The sequence below is a fragment of the Lissotriton vulgaris genome, chromosome 10 (assembly GCF_964263255.1).
Source record: "Lissotriton vulgaris chromosome 10, aLisVul1.2, whole genome shotgun sequence".
Taxonomy (NCBI): Eukaryota; Metazoa; Chordata; class Amphibia; order Caudata; family Salamandridae; genus Lissotriton; species Lissotriton vulgaris.
Genome location: NC_141698.1, coordinates 121,830,325 through 121,858,245, shown reverse-complemented (window position 1 = coordinate 121,858,245; position 27,921 = coordinate 121,830,325). Strand labels below are relative to the sequence as shown.

The 27,921-nt window shown below is 42.7% G+C and overlaps 1 protein-coding gene across 6 annotated transcripts in view; it reads right to left on the bottom strand.

Moving 5' to 3' along the window:
• The window catches only part of TNRC18 (trinucleotide repeat containing 18), a 183,008-nt gene that overhangs the window by 111,713 nt on the left and 43,374 nt on the right, over nt 1-27,921 (bottom strand). For all 6 annotated transcript variants that reach the window (XM_086940683.1, XM_086940679.1, XM_086940678.1 and 3 more), the window contains exons 3-6: nt 25,691-25,870; nt 17,426-17,548; nt 15,144-16,916; nt 671-773 (exon numbers count right to left, since the gene is read on the bottom strand). In XM_086940683.1, the coding sequence (XP_086796809.1) occupies nt 671-773; nt 15,144-16,916; nt 17,426-17,548; nt 25,691-25,870 (2,179 nt within the window). The remainder of the gene's footprint in view (nt 1-670; nt 774-15,143; nt 16,917-17,425; nt 17,549-25,690; nt 25,871-27,921) is intronic.

Below are 27,921 nucleotides of genomic sequence, written 5' to 3'. Positions count from 1 at the left end.
TTAAGACCGGACTACATTTATAAATGGAGTCAATGAGGGCTTCTTTTATTTTTATTAAGCATGAATCTTTTCACGTATGTCTACATGCTGGGGCATGGTATGAAGTATTTAGTAACTAGGATTCACACTTGCATAGAAATTGTCAAAGGGCTCAATTTACCATTTAACTCACACCAACGGTGATGCAATGTCCTCAAGTCGTCCTAGTAGCCAGTTTTTTTTGGAAATTAACAGTCTACAATTTTTCAAATATTTAGGCACTAAATCTTCCTTCGACCAGGTGCAACAATTTCAGCTTCACAAACAGACACCAGAAGCAAAGAATGTTTACTTTCAGATCTTCAAGGAAAAAAAGGCTCAGACAGAATAAAAGATCTAGGTGTGAGCACAGAGCTCTATTCGTGTGAAAAGAGATGCGAATCGGACCGCTCAGAGGGTTTGATCACAAACAATGGAACTTGTGAAATACGCAGGACCTCATGAAAACCGATTTGGGAATTCCATGGTTCAACGCGAAATGAGAGTTTGATAATTGGTTTAAAAGATATGGCTAAATGTAGAAAGAATGTGGATAAACACATTATGGATAACAGATTATTCTTTAAACATTAAGGTTTCGACCCAAAAATTCCAGGAATGGTTCCTCCCCACTCTGCCCGCCTGCATTCACCTCAGTAATTTTTCCTGGTCCCGTTCCAAACGTCCTGCCAGGAGGCGGTCGTCCCGGTGTCGACTGCGATCATCTCCAGTGTCATCTTCTGTCCGACCAGGCCCTTGGAGAAGAAAATTCATAAAAGTCTTTGATCATTATCATCATAATCTAGGACAGGACCATATACAAACTACCTGCACTAGCATTCAAAGCAGCAAATGGTTTGGCCCATAGCTACCTCATATCCCTCCTCAAACTACGCAACCTTCTAGCAACACTCCAGTCCCGTTTGATACCTTTAAGTTCGAGCCCTTCTACCTTTTAGACCTCCGTAACTCAAGCATCTAGCATTCCACATATAGGATCGCTCCCTTCTGTTAAAAATGCACTAAAGACATCTGCTGCCACTTTAAAACCCTAAAAACGACCTAGACCAAAGCGTTAGAAAAATGTTACCCCGGGTGCCTTCAAGTTCCTTTACTTAGTGGTTTGATAGTGCCCTAGATTGCTTTTAACTATGCCAACCATATCACTTCATAGGCGTAATTAATCAAAACCTAAACTAGTATTTCTGCAAATCATGTTAACTTTCCCGAATTAGCTACACATGTGCCTCCATTGCGTTCATGGAAAGGGTTTCCTATAGAAATGTAATAGCTTCTAAATAATAAAATTTTCTAAGTACTACATATAGCACAAGCATTAAGGGTTAACATATAAATATACATACACACAGGCATTGAACATCTATGGTTATTGACAAACCACTCCAATAAGGGGCCCACTTCGCAAAAGCATCAACCAGAACCTTCGATTGCAAAAAAGGACAACTCCGTGCAGAAATCGGACTATGAATTGTGTTAGATGTGATCTACGATGTACACTGACTGGTCTGTACGATAAATGTGGTCAATTATCTGCCGATTTAGGAGGATAACCCGATAGCACAGGCAGTCATACTCCCCAATTCTCAATATGCGAGATCATGTACTACCTGGTGACAGAACACAGCAACTTAATAATGAGCTCTTGCCAGTACCGATTACAGACCAAATTCAATCTGTTCTCAAATTATTCACTGGGACAATAAGTTTGAGGATGTGGATTTAGATCCAAAAAATGCAGAAATTCAACAGCTACACCCCTGGGAATACTTCTAGGTTATGTGAAGACTTGCCTTTTAAAAATGAATTGTAAAGGCTATTATTTTTCTTATCAGATTTTTCTCGCTCTCAGTACAGTCCATGTCAATGGCCCAACTCTATCAGCAGTAGGACGTGTTACTCGAACAGTAGTTTTGCTAAAGTTTTAATAGAAGTGTTCTTTTTTTTAATATAGCATACAATCGCCAATTACTTGGTCTCCTAGCATTAGATTCACAGCAGATGTGAAATATCAGTCAACAGTACACTCGTACATCACCTTCTAAACTCCCAGCACCTACCTTAGTTTGCCAAATCCCTTATCTGCTTTATTTCTCTGGCTTAGTCTTGCTCACTCAATGCTGAAGTTTGCCAGACTTGTTCCTTTCTAAAAAAGGCTGTTACTCCTAACCAAACCAAAAAGTAAGTCCTCCTTCTCTTGGTATTATACCCCAGACTAGAACACAACGCTGGGAACATTTCTTATCCTCCCTATGCAATTCCTCCAGGTGGAATAATCTACAGAAGCCTTTTTACTTAACTTTTCCGTGGGAGATCTACTTCATGCTGTAAACTTTACTACCCTTGTGGTGGAGTCCACAACCTGGATGGGACGCAGGCCAAACAGAGTACAACAGTTTTCAGACAGCAAAGGTTCTCAGAGACGCATGTTCCTACATACCTGGTCCAGCCCACATGGAACCCCCACTAACTGGGTGGACACACAAGAGCAGATGCTCAGTTTAGCAGACAGTTTCATATCATCAGTCTAGGTGGTGCATGGAGAGGCCCAAGTGGTCACCCAGATCCCAGCGTTCAATTAGAAGTAATCCTTCCCCATTGAAAAGTCCTCTTTACTCTAGTCAATTACCAAGCACACAAGTACACAATCACAGGATTTGCTGGGGCCTCAAAATTGTGAACTGGCTTTTCAGAATGAGAAAGGAGCCTTCTAAGCGGACACATCATGACTGGAATGCCCAAGATGGGCAAGCGGTCCTGGGTGGTGGTAAAAAAACAGTATCGATATAGCCTAGGATGTGCCAGGGAGTCTTCATCACAGCATCAAAATCGAAGTTACTTAGGCGGGGATCAAGCTTCTGATTAAGAAATGTCAAACAATGTATAAACATTTTACATTTCATTCAACCGGTGTATGTAAAAATTAATATTTAGAAAATGGTCGGTCCAAAAATAGCGACGGTCTAGGTGGAATTAGCAGACGTGGAAGAGTCAGAAATGTCTTAGTTGATTACTTACAACAGGATGCCATACACGGTTTGATAAACTTACAAATATTTGCCCTAGTTGACTTACAAATATTTGCCCTAGTTGAAATTGTATATATATTGGAACATCTTCGGTGCGGACGTTCCACCAATGTTAGTTGGGTCTCCGCAACGAATTGTGGTACGAAGCTGCAGTCAAACATTGCAGCAATAGAAACAAGCATAGGCTTAGCCAATAGGTCTCGCCTTTTGGACCTTATAAGTGTTTAGTCATCCAGCACAATATCCTTGGTGCAACATCAAATGTTGCATGGCTAAACACTTCTAAAAATGTCCCAAAGGCAAGACCTCTTGGCTATGCCAATGCTTGTTCTTTCTTGCCCTTTCTCTTTAATGCCTTCTTTCACAAAGACAAGAAACTAGTAGTGCCAGATCGATAGGCTTTTTTAAATCTGTGTCAGCCAAGACCTTCTTGTTTACTAAAATTATGTGTATAACAGTTATGCTGGTGTTCATTCATTTGTTCATTCAGTGCCAGACAGTATTATGGTAATTTGAGCCGAGACAAAAAAAATAAAACATTTTGCATTTAGTCCCAACAGGTTCCCAAATAATAAAGCTTTGCAAAAACCATGATAAAACAAAAGGCTGGTGGCCAACGCCAGGCCCATTGACTTTGCCAATGTTGGTTCCTTTTTGTGCTTTTATCCCACAGGCTGACCAAGCCAGATTGTCCTCCCTCAGAAGGAGATTGTCCACCCTCAGAAGGCACTATCCAAAAATCAACCTAATGTGTAAAAGTAACTAGTTGCGGAGAATAGTTTATAGTTTTAGCTGCCCAAACCCAAAACAAACTCCAGTCCTTAAACAATGACATGTATCCAACACACCTGACCGCCCAAAAAAAGTGTAGAGGATCAAGGCAGAGAGGAAAATAAGCCTGACACCAAGCCATAGGAGTGCTCTGTGTTGGGGAGAGCAGGCAATACAATATCACTGGAGGGGGAGAAGACAGAACGAATTAGGCAGGAGTAGAAGAAACCCCAGACATATTTGGCCTTGGTCCATCTTTAGGAAATTCTTATGTTAGTTTATGCTACAAAAATGTACTAAAGAAATGTGAACCATCATAATATTAATATGGTTTGCTAAGCCACGTTTTCAAGGCACCAGTCCCCGATTCTTTCCTTGTATTTCTAGCGCTGCTTTAACGCCCCTGTGAGTGACTGGCTCGCATCTCAGTGGAGCGAAAACTGAATAAACAAGTCCACATGAAGGAACTTTTGCCATCCTCTGCGGAGGAAGACGGTTGGGTTTTCATCTCTTTGGAGTGTTTGGTTGAAATGCAGCTGTGTGCTCCTCAGCACATGATGTAAATAAAAATTAAACTTTGGACACGAAGAATGGGGGAAACAGGCAAAAATTAAAAAAATAAATAGTACACGGTTTTACGTACCAGTTGGGGTTTCAAGTGATCGCTGTACGGTAACGTGCAGCCGGCAGCGCTGATGTTCCCCCAAACCGTTTCTAGTAGTTAATTCATGTTATGCTAATTTGACCTCCTAGTGGGAATGCACTGAATACTACAGGGCGGAAAAAGCAAAGACTGGCAGAGAGAGTGTTTGTGTCTGTGTCAGGAGTTTATCAAAAGAAGAGCGAAAGCAGAAGTTAAATTTTTTTTGTTAGTGTATGTTCTTTAACTTCTATTCCTTATTTTGCTTTTTATCCGTCTGAACCGCATACCCTGCCGAGTGCGCTGTTGCGCATCTTCAAACTGAAAATACATCAAAACAAGCAGCATCTGTGTTCAAGCACACTTGTGCTTATGGTGTCATCCGCCTTGCGGGAGCAAGCAACATCCAATTAGCATGCACGCCGCTGCTCGCTTCCTCAAGGTGGATGCCGCCACAAGCACGAGTGTGTGCTTGAAAATGAGCAGACCGATGGCTAAAGGCCCTCCTAGAGCAGCGCATGCGTGCTGCCTAGGAGAGATCTAAAAATGAGGCGGGACATGCTGTTGGAACTGGAGAGTGGACCACTGCCAGAGCTATTCCTGGTATGAAGCAAGCAGGAGACGGGGAAGTGGGTGCGGCAACCATCTTCTGCCCTAAGCCACAAAGATTAATGGGCAGAGAGACTAACTACATTACTATTTGGCTGCTTCGAATAAAAGGAAACAAAACTATCGGCGGTAAAAATGTTAATGTACCTGGTGAGTAGGATGTAGGAGTTAAAAAGAATGCAAACATTTTTTCAAACCTATACACTGCTAGTCAGAAGGTTTTCCTAAATTACTAATGTATTCAAGAGAGCATTGTCTTAAATTAATAATGGGGTCCAGAGAGTATTGCAAAGGTTGTTTTTTTGCCATTTCGTGTAGAAAAAGGATTTTTAAATGGCACGAGTTTGGTGACCTAATGAACTGCGTTCAAGTGCATGGGCAGCACTGGGGAAAACTGGGTTCCATTTTGTGGGAAATATGGATGTTACAGAACATCAAATTCTCTTCTGACAAACCCAGGTTTTTCTGGAGAAAAAAAAATGTTAAAAGTTACATACGATCTACAAAAACAATTCTCTAATCCCCTAAGTGTGCATCCTCCCGTTTGTACGTAAGCCACTGAAAGGATTTTTGCGTTACTTGGCTTGGTAGTTAGTACTTCTTTATTTGGCAGTCTAAGCTCAATGTTTTACGGATATTTTCTTTTTAGCAGTTACAATCCATTGAATGGATCTGGGCTCACTGGAGTGGGTAGCCGCTTGCGGCGTTGACAATGTCTCCCAGAACCTTGAGCACTACACACGCTTAAACAGCGATACAAATCAAAATATACATGGCGCAATTAAGAACAGAGCAAGGAATTCTGCATTTGAAATCTTCAATTCCCTCCTCTCTTGCAACCAGACTGTCTCCAGCTACTGGAAGTTGATCTAGGAATTTCTACACCAACTGAAGAACCCTGCAAATGTCTGTCCATAGATACTAATTGTTAACCCACCCTACCTCAAGCGAAAGCCATTCACCGGTGTGGCCAATCTGTGGCGTTGCTGGGTGTTTTTCAATCTTTGTGCGTCATGCACGCAGGACCGCCTTTAGCATTACAAGCGTGCTACCCCTACATCTGCACCTGAATTTGATGCACCTCGTACCTGCTTTCCAAGTGGTCACACCAGCCATGATCAATGTTGTGTTTTTGGCAGGGCACAATGCCACACCTGAACGTTAAGCACCAAGACAGTAAATATCTATTGAACTGGCTACAAAGTAGTAGACCATGGCAAGACGCCATGGGAAAACTATGAATGAGGGAAAGATTAATGACCTTACATTCACCTTCAAAAGTGGGAACAGAAGGAGTAAAGTAAATGAGGTGAGGGCAGCATAGCTGGAAAAAAATCTGAAAATGTATGGTCTGTGAAAGGATATAAGCACATGTTAATATAGAGTGGAGGTTCGACCTGAGATTGGCAGCGATTCCAGTATGGATTACTAAATTATATTGCTATGGCATTAAAGACAAGGCAACGTTTGTTGTCTGGGATGAGGACTGGTGGTCAGCCAACAGACAGAGGAAGAGGCGGTCACATTTTTAACCCAGTCCTCTTCTAGTGAACTTGTATACTCTAGTCTGGAAACAAGAGTAGATAAGTGGGAAAGTAGGGATGATTTTTGCTCTTTACTTATGCTGGTTGTTGTAAAAGAGTTTTGCCCACACTTCTGCAAACTTTCAAAAACTAATCTCGGATTCTATCTTCGGATATTTTTTTTTAAGGTGGTGAGAGAAAAGCAGAGATTTGAGGTACTGAACCAGCCTACCCCCAAAACAGAATAATTTAAGAATATCTCCCTCTAGCTACAAACTAGTCATCCACTAGACCAATTCCAAATTTTAGTTTGCACTGGAGAATCATTTGAAGAAATTAGTGTTCTGTTGACACCAATGATTTCTCCCTTACGAGGTCCCAGCCAAATGGCCTGGAAACATTTTAGCACTTGGCATCATACAAGATAATGGATTTTTCGTGGGGGAAAGGTATAAAAAGGTTTGTGTGGAGGGGTAGTGCTTTGTAGCTGAAGGTAGCAAATTGAATCAACTTGGCCTGGACCATTCTTACTCCATACTATGAGGAGCTCCGTTCACAATATAGTGGTTAATAACATAGAAAACCATAGGAGCATCTCCTTTAAAAAAATAAAAATTAAAAGCACATTTCACGAAGCACTTTGGTCAGGAGACCGTGTTAAACAAGAACTGGCAACGGTAATAGGTCTATTGGCTGTCAGCCTTTTCACTTTGTCGGTGCTGTTTTTTTCATGGTTTTTGCAAAACTTAAGAAACTGCTCGGCATTCATAAAAGAAAATTAAAGAAAATGGTCGAAAAGCAAAATGCACACATCGCCATTTTAATCTGTAGGCACCACTTAAGGGACCTACTTTGTGTGGATGTGCTCCTTGTGAAGCGGAAAAATTACATCACACCCAGTAAAGTTAGCCAATGGCTAAAGAGGGCTGCCTCATGCTGTAGTAGGTGGGAAAATGACAAATACTAAATCAACTGATGAAGGCCTGGCTAAAAGCCCCTATAAGTATGTATTAAACGAAGTAACACAATGGCTAAAATTGGGTCAATTTGACATTCTGCTCTGATAACCACGTTGAAGGGCTTATTTATTGATGATCAAGGTGTCATGTCACTGGTCTTTTTAAGAAAGCAGAAGCTCTTTTAACACTTATCTGTTCTCTGCCAAAAAAAAACAATTTCATTGTTTTTCCTACACTGAGCAAGACACGTTTGACTAATGGTTAATTCTTTGAGGAAAAATGCTGCAGAGACGAGGCTCGGATTCACTTTACTTAACATCTGTGCGCTTGGCAGATTAAATGACAACTATGGGCAAACGGCGCTGTGATTGAATAACAAAATTAGAATGGGCTTTAATTTCTCCAACTAATAGACTGGAGGCTATGTATTAATGCATAAAGAATAGTGGCATAAAGTACATTTACTGCAGTGTACAATCCTAGTCACACACTGCACCGGCGTGACCATAATAATGTAAAAAAAAAAAACACCAAGATAAATATGCCTGATCTCCGCTAAAAGATCATTTACATTTTCTTTATAAATTAGGACCGGTGTAATGGGTCTTCTCAAAAAAGCAGACTTACTTCATAGTAGTGCAATTAGTTAGGGTGACCCAGTATTTGGTAGCAGCCTGCTCCTTGCACACTGTTTAGCTTGGGTAATGCTTCTAGCGCTTACTAGTCACTTTCATAATTTAAGAGGTTTTCTATAATATGTCCATGTCACTTTGCAGTACATAAAATGTTGGTGTACAGATGGAGGCAACGACTTGAACTGACGATTAGTTCAGACCCTTAATTGAAGAGTTTCTCCTTCCTGCTGTAAATATGGGTGGTGCGTTATTGGTCATTGCTTTTGGTTACTGCTGGAGGTGATGGACTCTTCACAGCGTGGCCCCAATAAGGTTTGCAAAACATCCAATAAACGACTAGGAGACAGGGTTCAGATCCTCCCATGGTCTCAGTCCAAGTTCTTCCTCTCGGTGTTGTGTTTTAAGTTAGTTACTTAACAATAGGAGCTCTGCCAAGCAGGAAACTGCACAGCGATGGCTTATGATTTTTCATCCATCAACCAATCTCTTTGCAAGTATCAAACTTCTCCTTCGCACACAGTTCATGATGATGTACACAATCACACAGCTACCTGCTAACCAGGCATCCTCAATCTGTACAATACCCAGTCATTAAACAACAAAAAGGCCATAGATGAATATGAAACTAAAATGTAATCTAACATTTAGATGGGCAAGGTGACCGAGGTGTTAGGAGTCAGCGAGGAGCTCTTAAAAATATGATTCTTAACATTACCTCACAGACTGAAGCACTTTTAGACTAGTACATCATAACAGTATTTACACATGGTTCGCAAGAACTCAAAATGAAAATGTGTACACTACCATTCAGAGTCAAACAAACTTTTTCTGAATATAAGAGGGTTAAGCTTGGCCATGGATTCCAATTCCAATAGAGTTGCAACAATTCAAAAAGACCAATACCAGAGTCACCATGTTGCACATTTAAACATCCTTCCTGGATGAGAGAGCGACTAAATGAGAAGATGGCACCAAAGGTCTTTAAACAGTTCTAGGTTGTGGCTAGACTTGGATGAAGACATTCTGTGTTAAATGACACACAAACTTTTCACCTTGAAGTGGGCTCAAAGGAGGATACCTGTGACAAAGGCGGGTGCCGACAGGATATTAGTTGAATGAGACCACAAGCCTTTACTCTAGTTATGAAAGGCAAGTTCCAGATCAAACTGCACGACCTAATAGACCAATACCTTGTTCACATATTGGGTCTGGCACAAGAACATTTTTAAGACCCAGATATTTGGGGGAACGGGGGATGGCAGGAGGTGGGGTTAACAAAGAAAGTTCCTTCCTCTGGGGCAATGAGCTAAAGCAATCTAAGACGGGTGCAGAAGTTATTATCAATTGCTAATGAGTAGATCTGGAGAACACTGAGAAAATGCAGAATAGACAATCCCTGTTCCAAGAATTTGCTGAAGCTTGATAACTATGCTCTGAAAAATCTCTATGCATCAATAACATTTACACAACACATTGAAGATTTTCTGGAATGGATGGACCTGGAGAGGTGTAATGAAAAGGGAAATCTGAACAATTTTAATTTGTACAACTAATTGTGTTATCATACACGAACAAAACACAGCCAGTTAAAGGAAACAAAGTGTACTGCACCCGGTGGGAGAATATCATCCAGAGACAGACCTCCCCGAAGTAACAGGTCTGCGCTATGCGGTTTCAGCTACTACTGTAAAATGTGATCATTGCAAGGTTGTCCTGATTTTTTTCAATTCATGACCTACCAACACCATTAACTGCTTCTGCTCAACACCATTTAAAAAGTCTACTAGATTGCAATCTCTTTGAACAACTAACAAATACATTAATTACAATTCTCAAAAGCTTTTTTTTCCGAAAATTAACCAAATGTCACTACTGCTGGGACTTTATTAAAATATATATTTACCAATGGAAAGTTACAAAACTCATGTACCATGCTCACATATGAGCATTACTTAAAGAAGTCTGTAAATGGGCAAGCATAAAAAAATAACGCATTCAAGAATTTGACAACTCTAGTCCCTCAGTCCACAGAGCAGTTGGATTTTCAGGAGAGATAACAAACCCGCAGATATCTTGTACACGGTTGTCTTTTAGAATTAGTTCAATATCTTTTCAATTTCTCTAGCTGACTAAATTCCTGTGACAACCCGAGTCCACCGAGTTTGTGTGTAACCGGATGGATTTCGGGTGACAGATCTTTTGGCAAAAACGCATGACCGGCGTGGAGCGAGGCCAGCTTGAATATCCACAGGGCTCTCGGGTGATGTGACACCTTTGGGAGGACCCTTCGATCCATTCAGCGGATCGCGCTGACAGACTTCACTGGCGATTGGTTTCATTTTAAAACTAGGTCCTGCTTTCGCATTTTTTAATGAGACGCTTCATCTTCCGTACAAAAACCTTATTGTCTTGTAGTGAAAGCCTATTTTGTCCATATATCACATGACGCATGCAGCGTTCATAGAACTCAAATCAATTATGCACAGAGGGAAGGCTCAGGCGCCATTTCCTTGGCAACGAAAGCCGAATGCTAAATACTTGCATTTTACTCGCCAAATACTACAGATTACTCATCTAAAGCACGCTTTCTCCTGCTTAAAAGGTCTGTAAATTCAAAACACTCTCTGCTCAGTGTAAGCAAGCTAATATTATCACTAGGATCCCTGGCATACCGGAGGCTTGGAAAAAGAGGGGACCCTTGTTTTTTTGTAGCGAGGCCAAGCCGCATTGCTTAGCAACAGCCCCAGAGGCCCGCTAGAATCCAGGCCTTGTTTGCAACCTTTTAGTTCTGCTCCGCAAATTGCATTTAATGCGGCCTAGCAGGGCGCTGGTCAGCGTCGGGGTCAACAAACCGCTCCCAGTAATAGCAATGAGGCTTTGTTACTAGAAGTCACAGCAGGAAGCCAGAGAAAGGAAACGCCGCATATGTAAAATACGGGGGGAGCGGGGACGAACCCACACGCCAACAGGAGGACCCCAGTGAGGGTTTGTGGAAACCACCAAGAGATGAAGCCAACTGTTACAAGTGCCAACATAGGCCAACATTCGCCGAAGAAATTGGTTTTATGCAAAATCACCACAATCATTCACCCGACTGGATTGCACTATTCAGTTGCTCTGAGGATACTGCCTTGGCCATTTTTGTTGTTGCTTTAAATAAAATACACTGACATTTGTACTTTTCGCCTCCCTACTCTCAGAATGAGATGAGAGGCCGAATGATGTATATTACTGATTAGGTGCACTGCCCGCTCTGTGCCGCGGTGCAGACTGGGTGCTGCATCGAAATAAATGTGCCGGGGCTAGTACAGGCACGAACCTGCATGTACAAGCGGAACCATATTAGTGAGCGACAAAGATTATTATAGCCACCTGCAGGGGGGGCAAGGGACTCCCGAGCCTCCTTCCAATGGGCATCTGAAGGAAGCAAGCTGAAAGTGCACCATCCCAAGGTGGAGCACCTTGACAGCTCCTTTGCCTCTGTGCCAGCATCTCTAATGCAGTGCAGCTGCAGAGGACAAGTTTCCTCTTTTTTATAAGGGCACGCGTGGGGAATCTGTATAGGGAAGGGGCGGCACAAGCGCCTGTAGCTACTTCTGTAATAGCCAAATGCCTGCTGCGCCTCCGAGACACAGTGCACCAGGATCCCGGTTATAGTCAAAAGAGCCCCGACTGCATGCCGTGGACAGCCCTTGCTTTATAAACAAAGTATTATTCCTCGGCTGGGACACTTCAGTCTTGTGTCAATCGTTGACATTGGAAGAGTTTTTCCAACTTTGGCCATGTCGGTATGGTTTTATGCCTGGAAGTTTACCTCCTAAACCTCTGATTGGAAAGCAATCGGGATCACTGCCCTGCCATCAGGCCGACAAGAACGGCATGCAAGCTCTGCATGTTCACATGGCCACCCAGTGTTGAATATTAAAAGTGGACACTGATGCACGAGGCCCACTTCTCTCACCCCTGAACAACAGCTAAGGGCAAAGCGGCTCATGAATGCACACAAACCTCACTCCCCATCTCCATACCAAGCACCCTTGCAGATACGGATTAGGTACACATACATATGGACTGTCCTTCAATGGCAGGACTAAACAACCCTTCAGAGGCAGAAAGAAAGAACAGGAACCCCATACAGTCCGTACCTCTTTCTAACGTTATGCACAGCTTTAGACCTTTTAGTCAACGGAAAAGGCTAGCCCGCACATAAGACCCAGTAGGGTAATGGTGGGTGTATCCATCCATTAACGGGGATTATAATTTAGGATTAGTAGGAGTGATATTAGTGCCTTATTATGCAAACTCCATAGTTGCCCACTTCTTTCTGAGGCAAGCCAAATGGCTTCTTGGATGAAAAAGGGTACTGATAAATTATATATTACAACAAAAATTCCGAAAAATATCTTAGGAACAAACAGGGCCTCAGCAACGGCACAACTACATGGGATGAGATAAAGCGGTCAGCGCTCCTTCGAAAATTTCTACTGGACCCCATTTCAAGAATGATATTGTACAAAACTCTTCGTAAGCATTACAACCTCGGATACTTCCAGAAGTAGGGCCACATGACAATTTTGAACATTTAAGTATGCAGTACATGGATTACAGAAGCAAAAGAGGCCTTAGTCTCAATTTCCTTAACCCTGTAACACACAAATCAGTTGCCTAAACCCTTCTTGAAATTCTCATAAAAAATAAAGTGTTACTTTCTTTCGAATATCAGTACTTGCTTCACTTTTCACAGGGCTTGTAGGCAGTCTCGGAAAATAAAAAGGTCTTATAAAACAAGGAGCAAAATTATTACTTGAAACAACTAGGAGCTCTATGGGGGGGGGTCTGAAAGGTAAAAGAAAAGGGAGTTGCAAAACTCATCAGCACATACATGTCCAACTCAAATCAGTCTATTTGCTACATGGAGCTCCATTAAAAAAAATGCCTGCGTAAATCATTTGACCCCCTGAAGGGTCAAAACTCCAGTATTTCCTCAGCACAGAGAGAAAACAGAAATAGAGTTTGTTGAAATATGTTCGTTCTAGTTTTGAAGGAATGGGTTTAAATTAGGTGATGAGGTCGGGAAGCTCTGAGTTCAAATTAGGATAGGTCTACGCTCTCCTGTCGACAGCACTACTTAAACCCTTCCGGATAGACTAGGAAGCCTTTCCTCTAGGACACCACGGAGTTGACATGAAACACTGCCACGGGCCCGGTTTGCACTGACAGGAGCAGCTGTGAGCCAGTCACAGGGTAAATCCAATGGTGTTGTATATGTCCCTTGGAATGAGGCAAGGAGAGGACTGAGAATGCCAACACTTCGACGACAGCAGACTAAGATCTGCATCAAGCCTTTGGATTGTGCAGTATGAAAGAATGAACACTTGGTCCCCAGAGCTAGAGACCAACATACACCATATGATCTTGGCAGGTGGAAGCCAGAACACAAACAGATGCACTAGGGACGCCTACTATAAAGTCCACACCCAACTAATCTTCTAAATATTTGTTCAGTCGCAACAGCAGAAAGATCAATTCTAAGAAAAACGGTCAAAAAAATTAGAAAGTTATACAGAGAGAAAATAACCTCAGCGGGACATACTTTCTCCAAGCAGCCCTCTTCATTGATTGGTCTGCTGACGTGTCAAGTCACATTTCAGCCACTGGTTAATGTCACTGAGTGGCAGCATGCTTCTCGTTCAGAAGAGTCCATTCGTAGAAAACGTAGCTACCTTTAGGGTCAGGGATTACTAGGACTGTGTTTTTGAAACCCAAACTGTTATTTCCTCTAGCCACTTTTTATTTTTAAATAAACATTGTGAGAGCCCAGAAGGTGCTCCAACAAGTAAGCATTTTTTTTTAACACCGCAAGACAAAACAGGCATAAACAAAGAGAAAAAGGCTGACAACCAGTGCAGACCTTATGGCTTTGTCAATGGTGGTTTTACATCATTGGAAAGACTCCATATTCTGCTAGTAGAGCCAGAAACCCCTGAAGTACAGATCAGACGCAAGTAGTGAACTTATACAGGAGGTGTAACTTGGTCAAATATGAACCCTTCAGATATATCAGATGCAAGGCCATAGCCTCTACAGGCGTACAGCATCCTGAAGCTGTGGATTGAGGACGGTTGATTTTTCCCGTGAAATGATTTAGATTTCAGCAAAGTAGAATCGAGTTGTCCCTTTCGCCATCAACATATAATATTTTGCAATGATACAATAGGTACATGCTGTGTTCAATGTGCTAAAGACAGGGTTAACATCGGTATCGCCCTACTCTTGTTCCTACCCCCTCTTCAGTCCACTTCAAAGCGCCTTGCCATGCTTACAATACATAACCTGAGCAGACTGGCTTTACATCAATGGAAGTTGTTTCTCAGTCTGTATTAACTGTACACCAATTACAAAAATGCACACTCCTATCACCTAAATTCTTTTGAAAGAGCCTTTGTCTATTCACTCCTTCCAACTAATGTAACAGTACAATCTTGTGCCAGCACCACAGTCTATGTGCGACCACACACGCCTGCGAGAGCGGAGGGATTCCAATCAGATCGGAGCTATGCACCATGAAAGCAGTATTTCACTTCACCTCAAAAATGGTATGTCCAAGCTAAAGCCCGCAGTCCCACTTCTACACCTTAGTTGGCTGTTCATTTTTCCCTGCTGCAGACAGTTGGGATCGGTAAGCTAATCACACAAAGGCACATATATCAGCAAGATGTTCACGGTAACTGATACACCACGCTTTACTTATTATACCTTCGGGGAGGCTACACATATGATGCTGGCTGGTAATGCGATTACTTCTGTTAGTTCCCATCAAATACAAGATGCTCAATAAATGATTTCAGAGCTGCCCAAAGAACCACCAATACATTTGAGAAAACAGAATACACGCTATTACAGGTAAATTTGTACAGGTTGGTAACACATCCGCGTCTTACCTTTGATGCAACCCAGGGATAGTGAGCGGTCTCTTTCTGCAAGGTTTTGTCCAAGTTTGCTGCTACTGTTGTCCTTTTGACGTGCCACTGCCACAGCAATGCCAACAGGGGGATGTCTCACTTCTACCTCTCCCTGCGAACCAATGCTCTCACGCCCAAAGGACTTGGCACTTTCTGGTCTCTCTGGGTCCCTTTTCAAGTTTTTCCCAGTTTGCTGGGCAAGCAGTTGCTGAATCTTAGACGCATTAAGTTGAGATTGATCCACTTTCATATTGCCCAAACCACCAAAAGGACTTTTTTTACCACTGCCCTGCCTTGATGACGTCTCCTTGGCAAAGCTGCCGCTGTACTTGATAAGGCTCTGCATAGCGGATCCTTCACCCTGTGAAGCTGAATGATGCACTTCCGCAGTGCTCCTTGAGCCACTTGCGGACCGGTGTATGTTGGTAGACTCAAGGTAAGCCTTTTTGGCATCGTCCTCCACCCGGTTTGCATGGTTGTGCTGGGCAGCAAGCACAGCCATCTGGGTAGTGGCAAAGTTGCCCATTTCGAATGGCTTCCATTTTTGCTCTGGCAACTTCAGCTGAGAATGGTCCAAGTGTTGCCTAGAAGATTCCATAGTACCATAAGCCTTCGAGGATTCTTTGGAGCAGGACCTCTGAAACCGTTCTCGATCACACGAACGAAGCTCATTTTCTGCACATTGTTTCAGTGGATCCTTGGAGGCAAGAAAGTCTCTACTTTCTGGGGAGCCAAGCCCAGATCGATGCAAGAAGGGTTCTGTAGCAGCAGGCCTCTTAATTACCATAGAATTGGACCGGATTACCGAGTTCTTTTCCCTAAGAGACTCACCCCTTTTAGCATCACTGTGGCTGGAAAACTCCTGAGATTGAGGACGAGAACAATCAGAAAGAAGTTTGTCTCCTGGAGAATGCAACATGCCCACTTTGCCAGTGTCTTTGCCTTTGTTGTCTCGCGCCTGGGAGGCTATCTGGATGGGACCAATCCTCTCATCGTAGGCCTCAACAGATGGCACAAAGGTTGGCGCAATGACCTTGTGTTCCCTACCCGGGTCCTTGGCTTGTGGGAAGATGGTGTACATGCTGGAATGGACAGGTTGCGGAGGGAATGTGGAAGGGGCTACCAATTTTGTTGGCTGCTGGGAAGTGTGGGGGGACGGACAGCTGCATGGAACATGCAGTGAACCAACTGAAGTCACAACAGAGTCGCAGCGTTTTGTTCGGTCCACATGTGTGTGAGCTGAAGGCCTCATATTCTCATCATGCCTATTTGGGTCCTTGGCACAGCGGTCATGTTCTGTGTCAGCAAGTTTTGCCAAGGAGTCCCCTCCACTGTTACAATTACTTAACAAGGATGTCTGCAAAGGGTTCTTGGATTTCGGGTCTCCACAGCTAGAGCCCCGATTTGGCATGTGTTCTGGGTGAAAAGGGGACAGGCGCTCTCCATGTTTGATTACCCGTTCAAAACCAGATAGTTTCCTTTCGTTATCAGGTTTGTTGTCCTGAGTAAGATCCACAACGCTTCGGGGTCTTGCTTCCTCTTTAGGCCTGTTGTCTTTCTTACCGTAAGGCAATGAGTGTTCGCTTCTACACGCCCTCTCCTTTGCAGAGTCTTTTGCACTTTTGTGTGGGTGTCCACTGAGGTCCCTTTCTCGCGTGTGCGAACCGGGTGTGTGATTGGCCATTGTTCTAGAGACAGAGGTTTGTGGGTGCAAGGTAGATTGTCCTGCGTGGCCGGATAAGTAAAAACCATCTGAAACATAAAAGAAGTGATTAACACCAAGAATCTGACACTCTGAGAAACTAATAGCTTAAATGTCCATATGTAAGTAAATAAAAATGTTTTAAGTATGTAAATCTATGAATATTAGCTCATGAGAAAAGTAAATATCTTAAAACATGGATTGCTCATACAACATTGCCCTAAATCAACTATGACTAATTATGATCCAGTGGCGTAATGCAGAGTATCAGGCACTTCTGCAAAAATATATATATATATATATATATATATATATATATATATATATAGTTTTGCTAGTGGCTTGGGGGTAAAGCAATAGTGTAAAGGGTGGCAGTGGGGACTGCAGTAGGTCCATTACACAACCCTGTCTATACTAGAGAGATCAATTTAAATACACACACACACACACACACATATACGGACAAAAATGCAAGCGCATGGTCAAAACACATGCAAAGGCCAACACAAACTCATTTAGAAGCACAACAATAGCCTATAAAATTGAAGGAAGGACTAACCTTTTTGTGATTCGAAGAGACTGTGCTGACTCAGCTGTGCCAGCAGGGGGCTCCCATTGCTGGATGCCTCCAGTTGGTTCAGTGGAATATAAGGATACAAACCACTAGCTAGGTGGGAAAATCCTGAAAAGTCATATAAAAAAATATAAATATATATTGCTGGATTTTGATAATTTGATGATTATTAGAGTTAAACAATATTTTATTGTGCGATTACTTAAAATCTTTACAATGCAAGGGAAGACCCCAAAAACACACAACCTAAAATATACCTTAAAAAAAACACGGGCCATGAGGTCATTGATAAAGAACAGGAGAGATAAAAAGGTTAGGTACATTTGGTCTAAAGGCACATAAAACAGTGCAGCACAGATTTTAGAACAAAGCAGAATAAGTATTTTAGTTGTAATTTAGGGAACGAGCATAAAGTTGTGGATGTATTATTTATTCATGGCTATTTTCAGTACAAACAGTTGGCTTGTTAATGAAGCTTGGAACACTGTTTCTGTTCCAAAAATGAGAAGGTGAACAAGAAGCCCAAACAGTCCTGCTTTTTAAAAAAAAAAAAAAAAAACAAGGTCAAATTTCACAGATGGCTGAAGATAAAATTCTGAAGAAGTTGAACGAAAACCATTACTAAGAAGGCATGTCTACCAGGTCTGCCACTAGAATGAACGAAGCAGTGTACAGTGATAGATTCGTATTTTGATTCATATTTTGTCGTTAAAAGATATTTATGCGCGTGCTGTAGTTCATCTTCTAAACAGAAGTAAACAGAAGCGCTAAAAAGCTTGTTAACCAACTCAAAGTTGTACATATATGATGGCCGGGCATCTTGCATAAATAATTCAGCTGTCCCAATGTGTGCATCATACTGACGTATGGGGTGCCTGCAGCCGTAAGAGGAAGCCTGACAACTTTTTTTTGTATCTCAATTCTATTGTTCCTTTTTTTTTTTAAATAAAAAAAATAATCATAATGATCAGTAGTCAAATACCATCGCAGAAACTTAGAACACTGCTGATACATAAAAGTACAAACAAACATTACAGTAGAAAAATTATCCAACCACTAAATGTACATACATAAAGAAAGGATCAGTCTCGGACTTCTATTTCGCCTGCCCCTGCTTTCTGGCAGGGATCGTAATCATGGCCAAAAAAACCTAACGACTATTTAGTGTACTTAGAAGCCAAGAAGAAGTCATGTATGTCAACATGTTCCTCCCATGTGCAGTGAGCCTCTGTAGATGCCCCCTTACCATGCTTTAATAATCTCACTGATTAACCGAAATTCAACAAGAACACAGCGAAACAGACTTGCGTCATTAAAATGATGACTGCATATGCTGATTTATTGGCCTTACATCAGTTACACCAAGAGGTTATGCAGCATGATAAGCTGCTCATTATACTAAAAGAATTAAAACCATAATGCATCCTCAGAATTACCATCAGAGAAGGCTCGATTGCGGCTTCTCAACCAGCACACAAACACAATGGAATTGCTGGGAAATAAAGTAGGCATTGTAGAGGTGGGAGAGGGTGTGTGGGGGGGGGGGGGGGGTCACACTACCATACTCACTACATCTGGGGCTGTCTATTCAAAGGTCAGCTCTGGAGCCTCCCTATCACCAAGGAAACCTCAAACTTCGCGTTTCTTGCATCACCGAGCCGCAGTGATACTCCACTCTCAAAGCAGGCGCCAGAGCTCCCCATCCACTGCAGCAAGGAAGGTTCCAGTAGATTCAGCCATCCTCAGAAACTGCCAAAGGCTACAACTTATCACTCACCAAGAGCAGGCGCGAACGAGCGCAGATCTTCACCCACATCCCCTGGGAGCTCTCACAAAGCCCTGGAGGGCTTGGTCTCCGTAGGTCCTGCGGATCAACTTGCAGAACCAGGTTTACAGGGTAATCTCAATACAAGTAAAATGCATCTCTTTGATTTAACCAACCTCCTCATTCCCAGGTTAATCGTCTTTATTTTGATTAATAGGTTTTAACCAGTTAGGCTAGTCCGTGTGACCTACCTAAAGAGAATTAACAACTGCTCCCTTGAACAGGCTTCATTCCGATGCTCAGGCAGGTAAGCGAGCAGGGTTACTATTGCTGTAACCGACAGACGTTATTATACCACTAATGCATATAAAGAAGCAATCATTGTGAGGGTTGTATTATATAGTGCCCCGGCCTTGCAATGGGTGTGTCTGCCTATTTACCAGCCCTGCCCCCCTCCCATCGATATTGCAGAAGGTCACAAACGCTTCCATGGCTCATTTTGTTAACAGTTTATGCCTGTGCAAAATGTGCCAGGATAAATATCAAAGGCGCGAGGCCCCATTATAATGGGGGATTCCATTGCCTTTGCAGCCGCGCTCTTAAAGATGTCTGCATAGAGGCCATCAGGAGGCCCATGGTTGACTAGGTGCCACACAGTAAGCACACCCCTGAAAGGAAGGTATAGGGGGTCGCAGTGCCTAGAAAGTGAGCTTAGTCACACAATCCACCTGCCTGCAGGGGGAGGTATGCACCCTTGTACCAATAAGGTCCGTTGCAGCCAGACGCCCAATGCACTGTGCATTAAATGCTTTGGCGGGTGCACCAGGCTGATCAAAACCACCACTTTATAAATACCCAGCAAAAGAAGGTCAAACATTTGGATAGACCAAATAGTCCAAAAGCAGACCGATAAACACTTGCTGCCTCACTGTGTGGTACCAGAAGCTTGACAGGCAACAAGGCACTGGAGGTAAAGACAATTGGGAAACCTCACTCTAGCTTCCACCCATGGTCGTGTTACATCAATTCTCTGGATAGGATTGCTGTATGAAGGAGAACGGTCTGGAATCAAGGCCTCGATCAGAATTTAACTTCTTACACCGACCGCTCTTCCCAAATCTCTCCCTAGCCTGAGCAGAAACAAGGGCTGGAAACGACTGTTTCGGACCCTTAAAGGAAGCTCATAGGTTACATTCCATGCAAATGGTATAGCTGGGAAATTAACAGTGATAATTGTTCGGGATTGTTAGCAATTCCAGTAACTGAAATTCTAATTGCTCTTTTTTTTGCGGGAGAACCGGGTTATTTGGGGTCCTGGCTTCACCGATTTAATTGTTGCTTTTAATGTGCTGCCTAGGTAACCAAATTATGGGAAAGGCCTCTTGAACCTGAAAAACGACAGTTAAAGTACATGCATTCTTTTGAAGTTGCAGTTTTTGGACAGGAAGGGATTAAAATGCAGGTTCCTCTGTCTCTCATTGGGCTTCTAAGCCGGTCAGCTGCTGAGAACACGGTGCTGGGGGTAGGGAGGGGTCAGGGCTAGGGTAAAGGGGGAAGGAGTGAGAAGCAGACGGGGTGAAAGGTCAAAGGGTGGGTTAAATCGCCTTCCTGTCAGTTCTGTGCAGGATGAAGATTGTTGTTACAAATGCTGAACACTGGCTGCCATGGCAACAGATGCCATTGAGCAGGCCGGTCAACAATGACCCTTTTGTCTGTGCTCCGGGCCCGGGCGGGAGGGAGCGAGCTAGCTACACTTGGCCGCCATTATGCCGGGAAGGCGAGACTAGCCATGGCGTGGCCTCCCGCCGCCTCCACCCTTCCCCAGAGACCAGGCAGCTCAGCTGTTCACGTCTGAGACCGGAGGAGAGGCAAAAGTCGGCGCAACTTGCATCATCGCAACAACAAGCTCCCGAAGGGAGCCCTTTCACGCAGCGCCAGAAACTCACCGACCCCGGTAGGTACACCTTCAGGATCAGGGCGGCACAGCGGTGGAAATTCCGTCCGAAGCAAAGCGATGTTCCCATGACTTTATTAGCGTTTTATGTACTGTCAGATAGCAGTTTGGCGACTTCATAATGATGTAACTATAGGGGTGATCATCTCCCAGCTCAATGCGATTGTTTTCAATTTATCTGGTAAGGATTACTGGTCCCTCCGCAATGTAACCCTTTCACTTTGCGTTTGGGTGCTAGGATTGTGCTTTAAACATTAGTTTTGGAGAGGTTCCATGGACTGACAGTGTCATTAACAAGGCTTTTGCCTCCCCAGTTTGCAAGTTGTAATCTGGGAATCTCCACCAGCTTTTGAGGTAAGGATCGAAGGTTTCTGGGCGGAACATACCAGCGGAATTAGTTTTTTAGGTATTCCGGTCCACGATTGTGAAGAGCCTTAAAGGCAATCCGCTTCTCCACAGGAAGCCAGTGAAGGGTCTGGCAATCCCATAAAGTAGATGTAGCTGCACTTTGAAGGACCACTAGTTTGATGAGAAGACCCTTCTGAGTACCAGCGAAAAGGGCATTACAATAGTGTAACTTAGATAGAATAAGCGCCAAAACAACTGCCGTTGAGGTCCAGATGTATGAAAGTGAAATCTTTTCGAAAAATTTTTAATGTGAGAAACGTGGATGACGAAATAGCTTTTACCTGGTGTATAAAGGTATTTTGCACACCTGCCTTGAAAACGAGAATACGGACACTAAACGCAATGCTCGTGATATCGCCTTTGATGTAAGACGACTTCACAAATGCCACACAGGATCCATCATCAGTTACTTTACTATTAATATTATGAATGAAAGGATTATGGACGGATACAGTGTTTGTTACTAGTTTTAAATTGAAGATGTGTGGTGAAGGCCTTTCAAGAGTATTGTGAGGTCACATGCAGACTGTGTGAGTTATGGTTTGCATGACTGTGTAAATGCTCGATTTGTGCTAGTCTTACACAAACATCAGGATCCATAAGGGTCGCCCCTAAACTGAAATCTCGCAAGGGCACCAGTTCCCACGGATACAGAATTGCCAGAATTAAACCCCTGATGAAGAGGCGCATCTCAGAATAGGGCAACTTGGAGTCTTGCTCGAAGGAAGAGAGACTGCAAGGAGTTGTAGGGTCAAAACTAGTTCCCAGGGAGAGATTTCAGAGATTTGCATTTGTAACAATATATTTTGGTGCATTTCAAATCCAACCTTTGCACCACCTATTGCTCAGGCCACTAACTTAAGCAGATTATTGATTTTCGATACAATCACAGATGGAGCAGAGAAATTAAGAGAAGCAAAAGATCAAACATTAACTGGATCAATGAGAAGTACATTTAAACAATAGGAGGTCAAAAGAAGATAGGATGATGTGGTGGATTAGTGAATCTATGCACAGTACAAAAAAAACGTCGCCTCGTGGAGACCAGAAGTGCTGAAGGAGCATAAGTGTGGAAAATGGACCAAGACTATCGAAATCTATAAAATGTTTGTGTCAGAAAAAAAATGTTTTATGCTTTCGCCTAGATCAGTGGTGCACTTGTATAATAGGGCAAATAACCTACTCTGATCAGGAGCTGGAAAAACAGGGCATTAATGCCCCAGACCCCCATCACATCTAAGGAACGCAGCTTCATGAACAATAAACCAGATCAGACTCTTCTCGTTGGCCGGCCTGCAGGATCACACAATGTAGAATTGCTCCGCGGGAAAGGGAAGGGGAAACCAAACCCCATTGTTTTCAATGAAATCCATACAACCCTGATGCAAAGGCCTTCACTTTAATTTTAGGACCAGTACTTCTATACCAAATTTGTCAGACAACTGGTTAACAGGAGTCTTATAATTTGCGGTTTTTATTTTTCTAAACCTACCCATGCAACCTGCCGATTACAAACCACTTCCTAAAGTGTTTTAACTATCAATAAAATGAGCAGACGCATAGTTCTCTTCCCTGGGTATACGTGCATTGTCCGACTGCCACCCACCTGGTGTTAACAATGGTCACAATGTTAGACCCGGGAAATATTGCCCATTTCATTATTCTATGCAATATCAGATTAGAGAAGTGGACGCAGTACTTTTGGCACAGGATCAGAGGGACACACCAGTGCTCGCTAATGTAGAAATGTTCCCATTAAAAAAAAAAGATAAACCAAAATATTGTGGACCAGCGATTCTTCTTGGTCACAAAAAGCTGTGAAGAGATGCTCGGGAGAAATTCACCAGTTCTGTACTCTAAGTAAAGAGATCTCCCCACCCCCCAGGGTATGAGAGTGAGAGAGAAAGTATGAGATTGATAGTCTCATTCTACCCTCCAGATCCTGATTTAAGAGTATTGGGATTGGTGGTTTTAGAATGTCAAGTGCACTTATGATGGTGATAAATAAGGCAGCAGTTCAACTGTTTCACAATCCGAAATTTGATGCTATGGGTGCAAATTGAGAAGTGCAATGGGGCAAGAAAGTCCATTCAAAATGTACAGAACACTCAAAAACTTGCAAAATGTTGGAGTATGCAAAAAACCGGAATATGGCCTGTCCCTTCCTGGAAACATTCAAAGTTGCTCGTAAAAAGGAGGTTCTAGTAAACAACTGTTTCCTGGATTTGACTGGTTAGAAAATACCTTCAAAAATTAACAGGGTTTAGAACAAGGGACCTCTCCAAAGAAACTACATTTTCCTGTACAAATAGCAAGATTCTCACAGATTCTCACATTTTGACCTGCCCTATATTTCATAATTGTTCACTCGGAGAATATTGCATGTGTAAAACACTGTGCAGTAAGGGGGGTGGGGTGAATCTCCGGACGTTGGAGGTTTCCCAGAATATGACTGGGGATACTTGTGAATCACCAAAAATGTCAGCAATCTGGCGTGAAAGTAATAAGAATCATATCGGATTCATTCTAAATGTGTGCTAATCCAGCTCTTAGTTTAAAAGTGAATACTTGACCTAGCTTGTAACCAAAATTACTAAAATCTTGCACAAATCGACTTGAATGCACTCCAACCATGGACATCCACTTGTCTTAGTGAAGATTTGGGAGCAGCTTACTTAATTTAACAATACTAAGGGAAGCGCTTCCAACATTAATTCTATAGCATTTTTTTTTTAAAGAACCGTATCTTTTTTTGGTTGATTTTCTCAATTTACTCTTAGCCATTATTTTACTGGCCTGGATGTTGAGAGCCTGAGTAGGAATTGCATTTGCTCAACTATTATGTGCTTCCTAAAACAAGGACGAGGAGAAAAACTCTAGGGGTAAAACAGAAGCATATAGGATGAGGTGATGCAAAGGGTGCAATGCTGGGACTGTGCAAGTTGGTTCACCACATTACCCTCTGCTTCGGAATCTGAATCCTCACCACATTTATCTTCTCTTCCCAAGTGGAAAAATTAGAAAGGAGACTTAACGAGTCTTACCAATCTAAACATCGAAGATTGGAAACAATCATTCATATTTTTAAGATTCACACATTTGCGAATTAGGACTTTTTTGTGCTATTTTCAGGTCCGGTCCCATTGTAAAAACAATCTGGTGAAAAATCTAATGTCGACTGAGACTTCTACACAACAAAACATTCACAGTTTTCCTCTCTCCACCTTCATATACGAAGTTACAAAACAGAACATCCCACGCTCCAGTTTTTACAAAAGAGAACTTTTCCCATCAATGTTGTAAGAGTGATAAAAATGTGGTAACTTGAGGGTGATGGCATTCGGAAATTGTGGTGGGAAAATGCAATTTCTAAACTATGTAAAACAGGGTATTTACTGTGCACAATGAAGAAGCAGATTAAGCTCTACCTGCAACAGTGGTGCAATCTCCAATTGTTAATTATTCTTTCGAAAGCACTCCCCACACCCCCTTCTGGAACAAAAAACGACCCTGGGCGGTCGAAGGTGTGGGAGGGGAAGAAATCAGCCTGTACGTATTAGCTCTCCACAAACAGGATAGTCTATATTCGAGTAGGGTAAACTGGGCTTGAACATGCGTGTTGCAGCCACAAGCCCACCCCTGCACGATTCCTTTATGCATAGGTTTCCACGCATAGCTTCACAAAGCTATGCGTTATTCATCAGACTGGACCACAATCCACCCACTCCCATGGGATGTGTGCATCACAGAAACCACCACAATCCCCAGAAATAGGATACTGCTGACTTTAATCACCAATCATGGAAAACAAAAGTTGGGTTACCGAATGCAATGTTCACTCAGAAATACTGACCAGTTTAGGTTCCACAGCCAACACTATTAAACATATGCTGGTCTGCGATGCCCATGGGTCCGTCAGTAGCTGCGGCCTGGCAGAAGCTATAGTAACTACCCCACAGTGTATTCTACTTCTGAACTACTGTGCAGGATAGCAGAACACACAAAGACATAATGCCTTGGTGATATCCACGTACTTTGACATGAATCACCAACCGTAGAAGGGATAATCAATCGTTAAAGAAAGGGGGGGGGGCAAATGTCGCCCATCTCGACCGTCACATACCTTCGTGCGAATGCGCCGCCCAGAGGTCGTGCACCATCTGCAGGTTGGTGGGAGTGGCTGACCTGAAGGAGGGGTCAGAGGATAAGGAGTTTGGGGTTCCATGGGGTGTCGTGGAAGACGCAAGCCCGCTGGCCACAAGTCCTCCCAAGTACTGAGACATGTTGTTAGAGAAGGCCTCACCTGAAGAAGAAAAAAATAAGACATTTAATGCATGGTTAAATACTATAACTTTGAAAGTAGCTCTTTTAAAAATACGTTTTATACACTGCAATGGCTGTTCAGTTTTGAATGCACCGATAGATTACTTCTACCCAATGAGGTACTTTTCAGTTGAACATGGAAAAATGAAAAGGTCGTTTTCCTGCTCTGATCTAACCCTGTGAACACTAGATTACAGAAATCTCTACAAAATGTGATGTAGCAGCCAAGAGAGCTCAACTACTGGTTAACACGTTTCGCCTGCACAGCTGCACGTAGGCAAAATCATAAGCCTACTCAGTGCAGCGTGCTATCCGTGAGAAAAACTTCAGTATACCACACAGGTGTAGTTAGCGCTATGCAAATACAGCAATACAATGTTACCTGCATCATGTATTCAATGCCAGTGGCCTCCAAGCTGAGTAAGTCACAGTAAAATAGCACAATGGGCCAAGCGCCTACAGGTTTCAGTCCGAGAGACAACATCCTTAGGTGGCTCAAAAAAAAAAAAAAACGGAGTACAACTCACACTATGTGTAGAACAGCGTAACTAAATTTAAAGGAAAAAAAAGAAAGGGTGTTGGTGGGCATAACCATTATATGGACGAGAACCCTCACTCACCAGAGGGCGACATGCTTTATCATAGGGTTCCTCCAATACAGTGGGACCGCAAGATACCCAGTGTGGGCTACAACTTCCCCTCAGGAAAGGAGCGGGAGTGTTCTCAAAGAAGCACGTTAATGTATTCACCTCAAGGGATAGCGGTGAGGGGCAGAGTGCAATTTAAAGAAAATAGTGTGTGAATTCAAAAACTCTTTAATTTCAACATCCTACTGGATAGACACTGATTGTTTTTTCCTGTCTGATTTTGTTTCAGGATCTTCTGACCTTCCGAAATAAAATACGACTATTGCGTATGGTTGGTCTGTAAACTTTCTATATTATTGTTTTTTTGAGCCGAGCGACTAGAGAAATAGTCCTGACGAATGCTCCGAACATTTAGTTGTCATTTAGGGCCGAAACATGTTGAACTAACAGAGTAGATATCCATAACCTGGTCTCACGTTGCTGTTTTTAATCTATCCAGTAGGATGTGGAAATTAAAGATTAGTTATTTCTACGGAGATAGTTTTAAATTCACACACAATTTTCTTTAAATTGCACTCTGCCCCTCACCGATATTCCTTGAGGTGAATACATTTACGTGCTTCTTTGAGAACACTCCCGCTCCTTCCCGGAGGGGAAGTTGTAGCCCACACTGGATACCTTGCGGTCCCACTGTGTTGGAGGAACCCTATGATGAAGCATGTCACCCTCTGGTGAGTGTGGGGTTCACGTCCATATAATGCTTATGCCCACCAACACACTTTCTTTTTCCTTTACATTTAGTTGTAGTGTGGATTGTACTGAAGAGTGTAGGTTAGCCTAATTCCAGTTTGTGGTATTACAAACTTCTTTTTGGCCCACTATGTGTGAGACATCATAAAAAGGAGTACCACTGAGTAAATGAACGGTTCCCAATATCCGAACACCAACATGCAATTCTCCGTGTTGTGTGCTCGTAATAAAGCATGCATGTAAAACGAAACTCGAATAAAGACAATTTAAGATTACTTTCTAAAACCTGAGCACAAACTATTACAATGAAACAAGAAGGGTAATATTCTAAATGCATGGAAGCAAAAGTTTTGAAGATAAAATGTGCCTATCACAACATTCCCATCACAACATTCCCAATCAAAACGCAGAAGGAGCAGGTTCCATCTTACGAAGGGCTGGGTGTCTTGTCTGAAACAGCTAGAGCAAGTTAATTTAAAACAAATGGTGTTCGATGCGTATTAGTTATCGCTCTAGAATTTACAGACAAATGAATTCATGTTGTTAAGCATCAAAAACCATCCTTGATCCCAGAGATGAAAGCAGATAGTTTCAAAGGCAATGTGGCATCCTCTAAAAGGCAAAAAATCCCCATGTAACAGGCACGACAATCAGAATAACTTCAGAGAAGAACAGCCTCATTAAAAGGAAGACA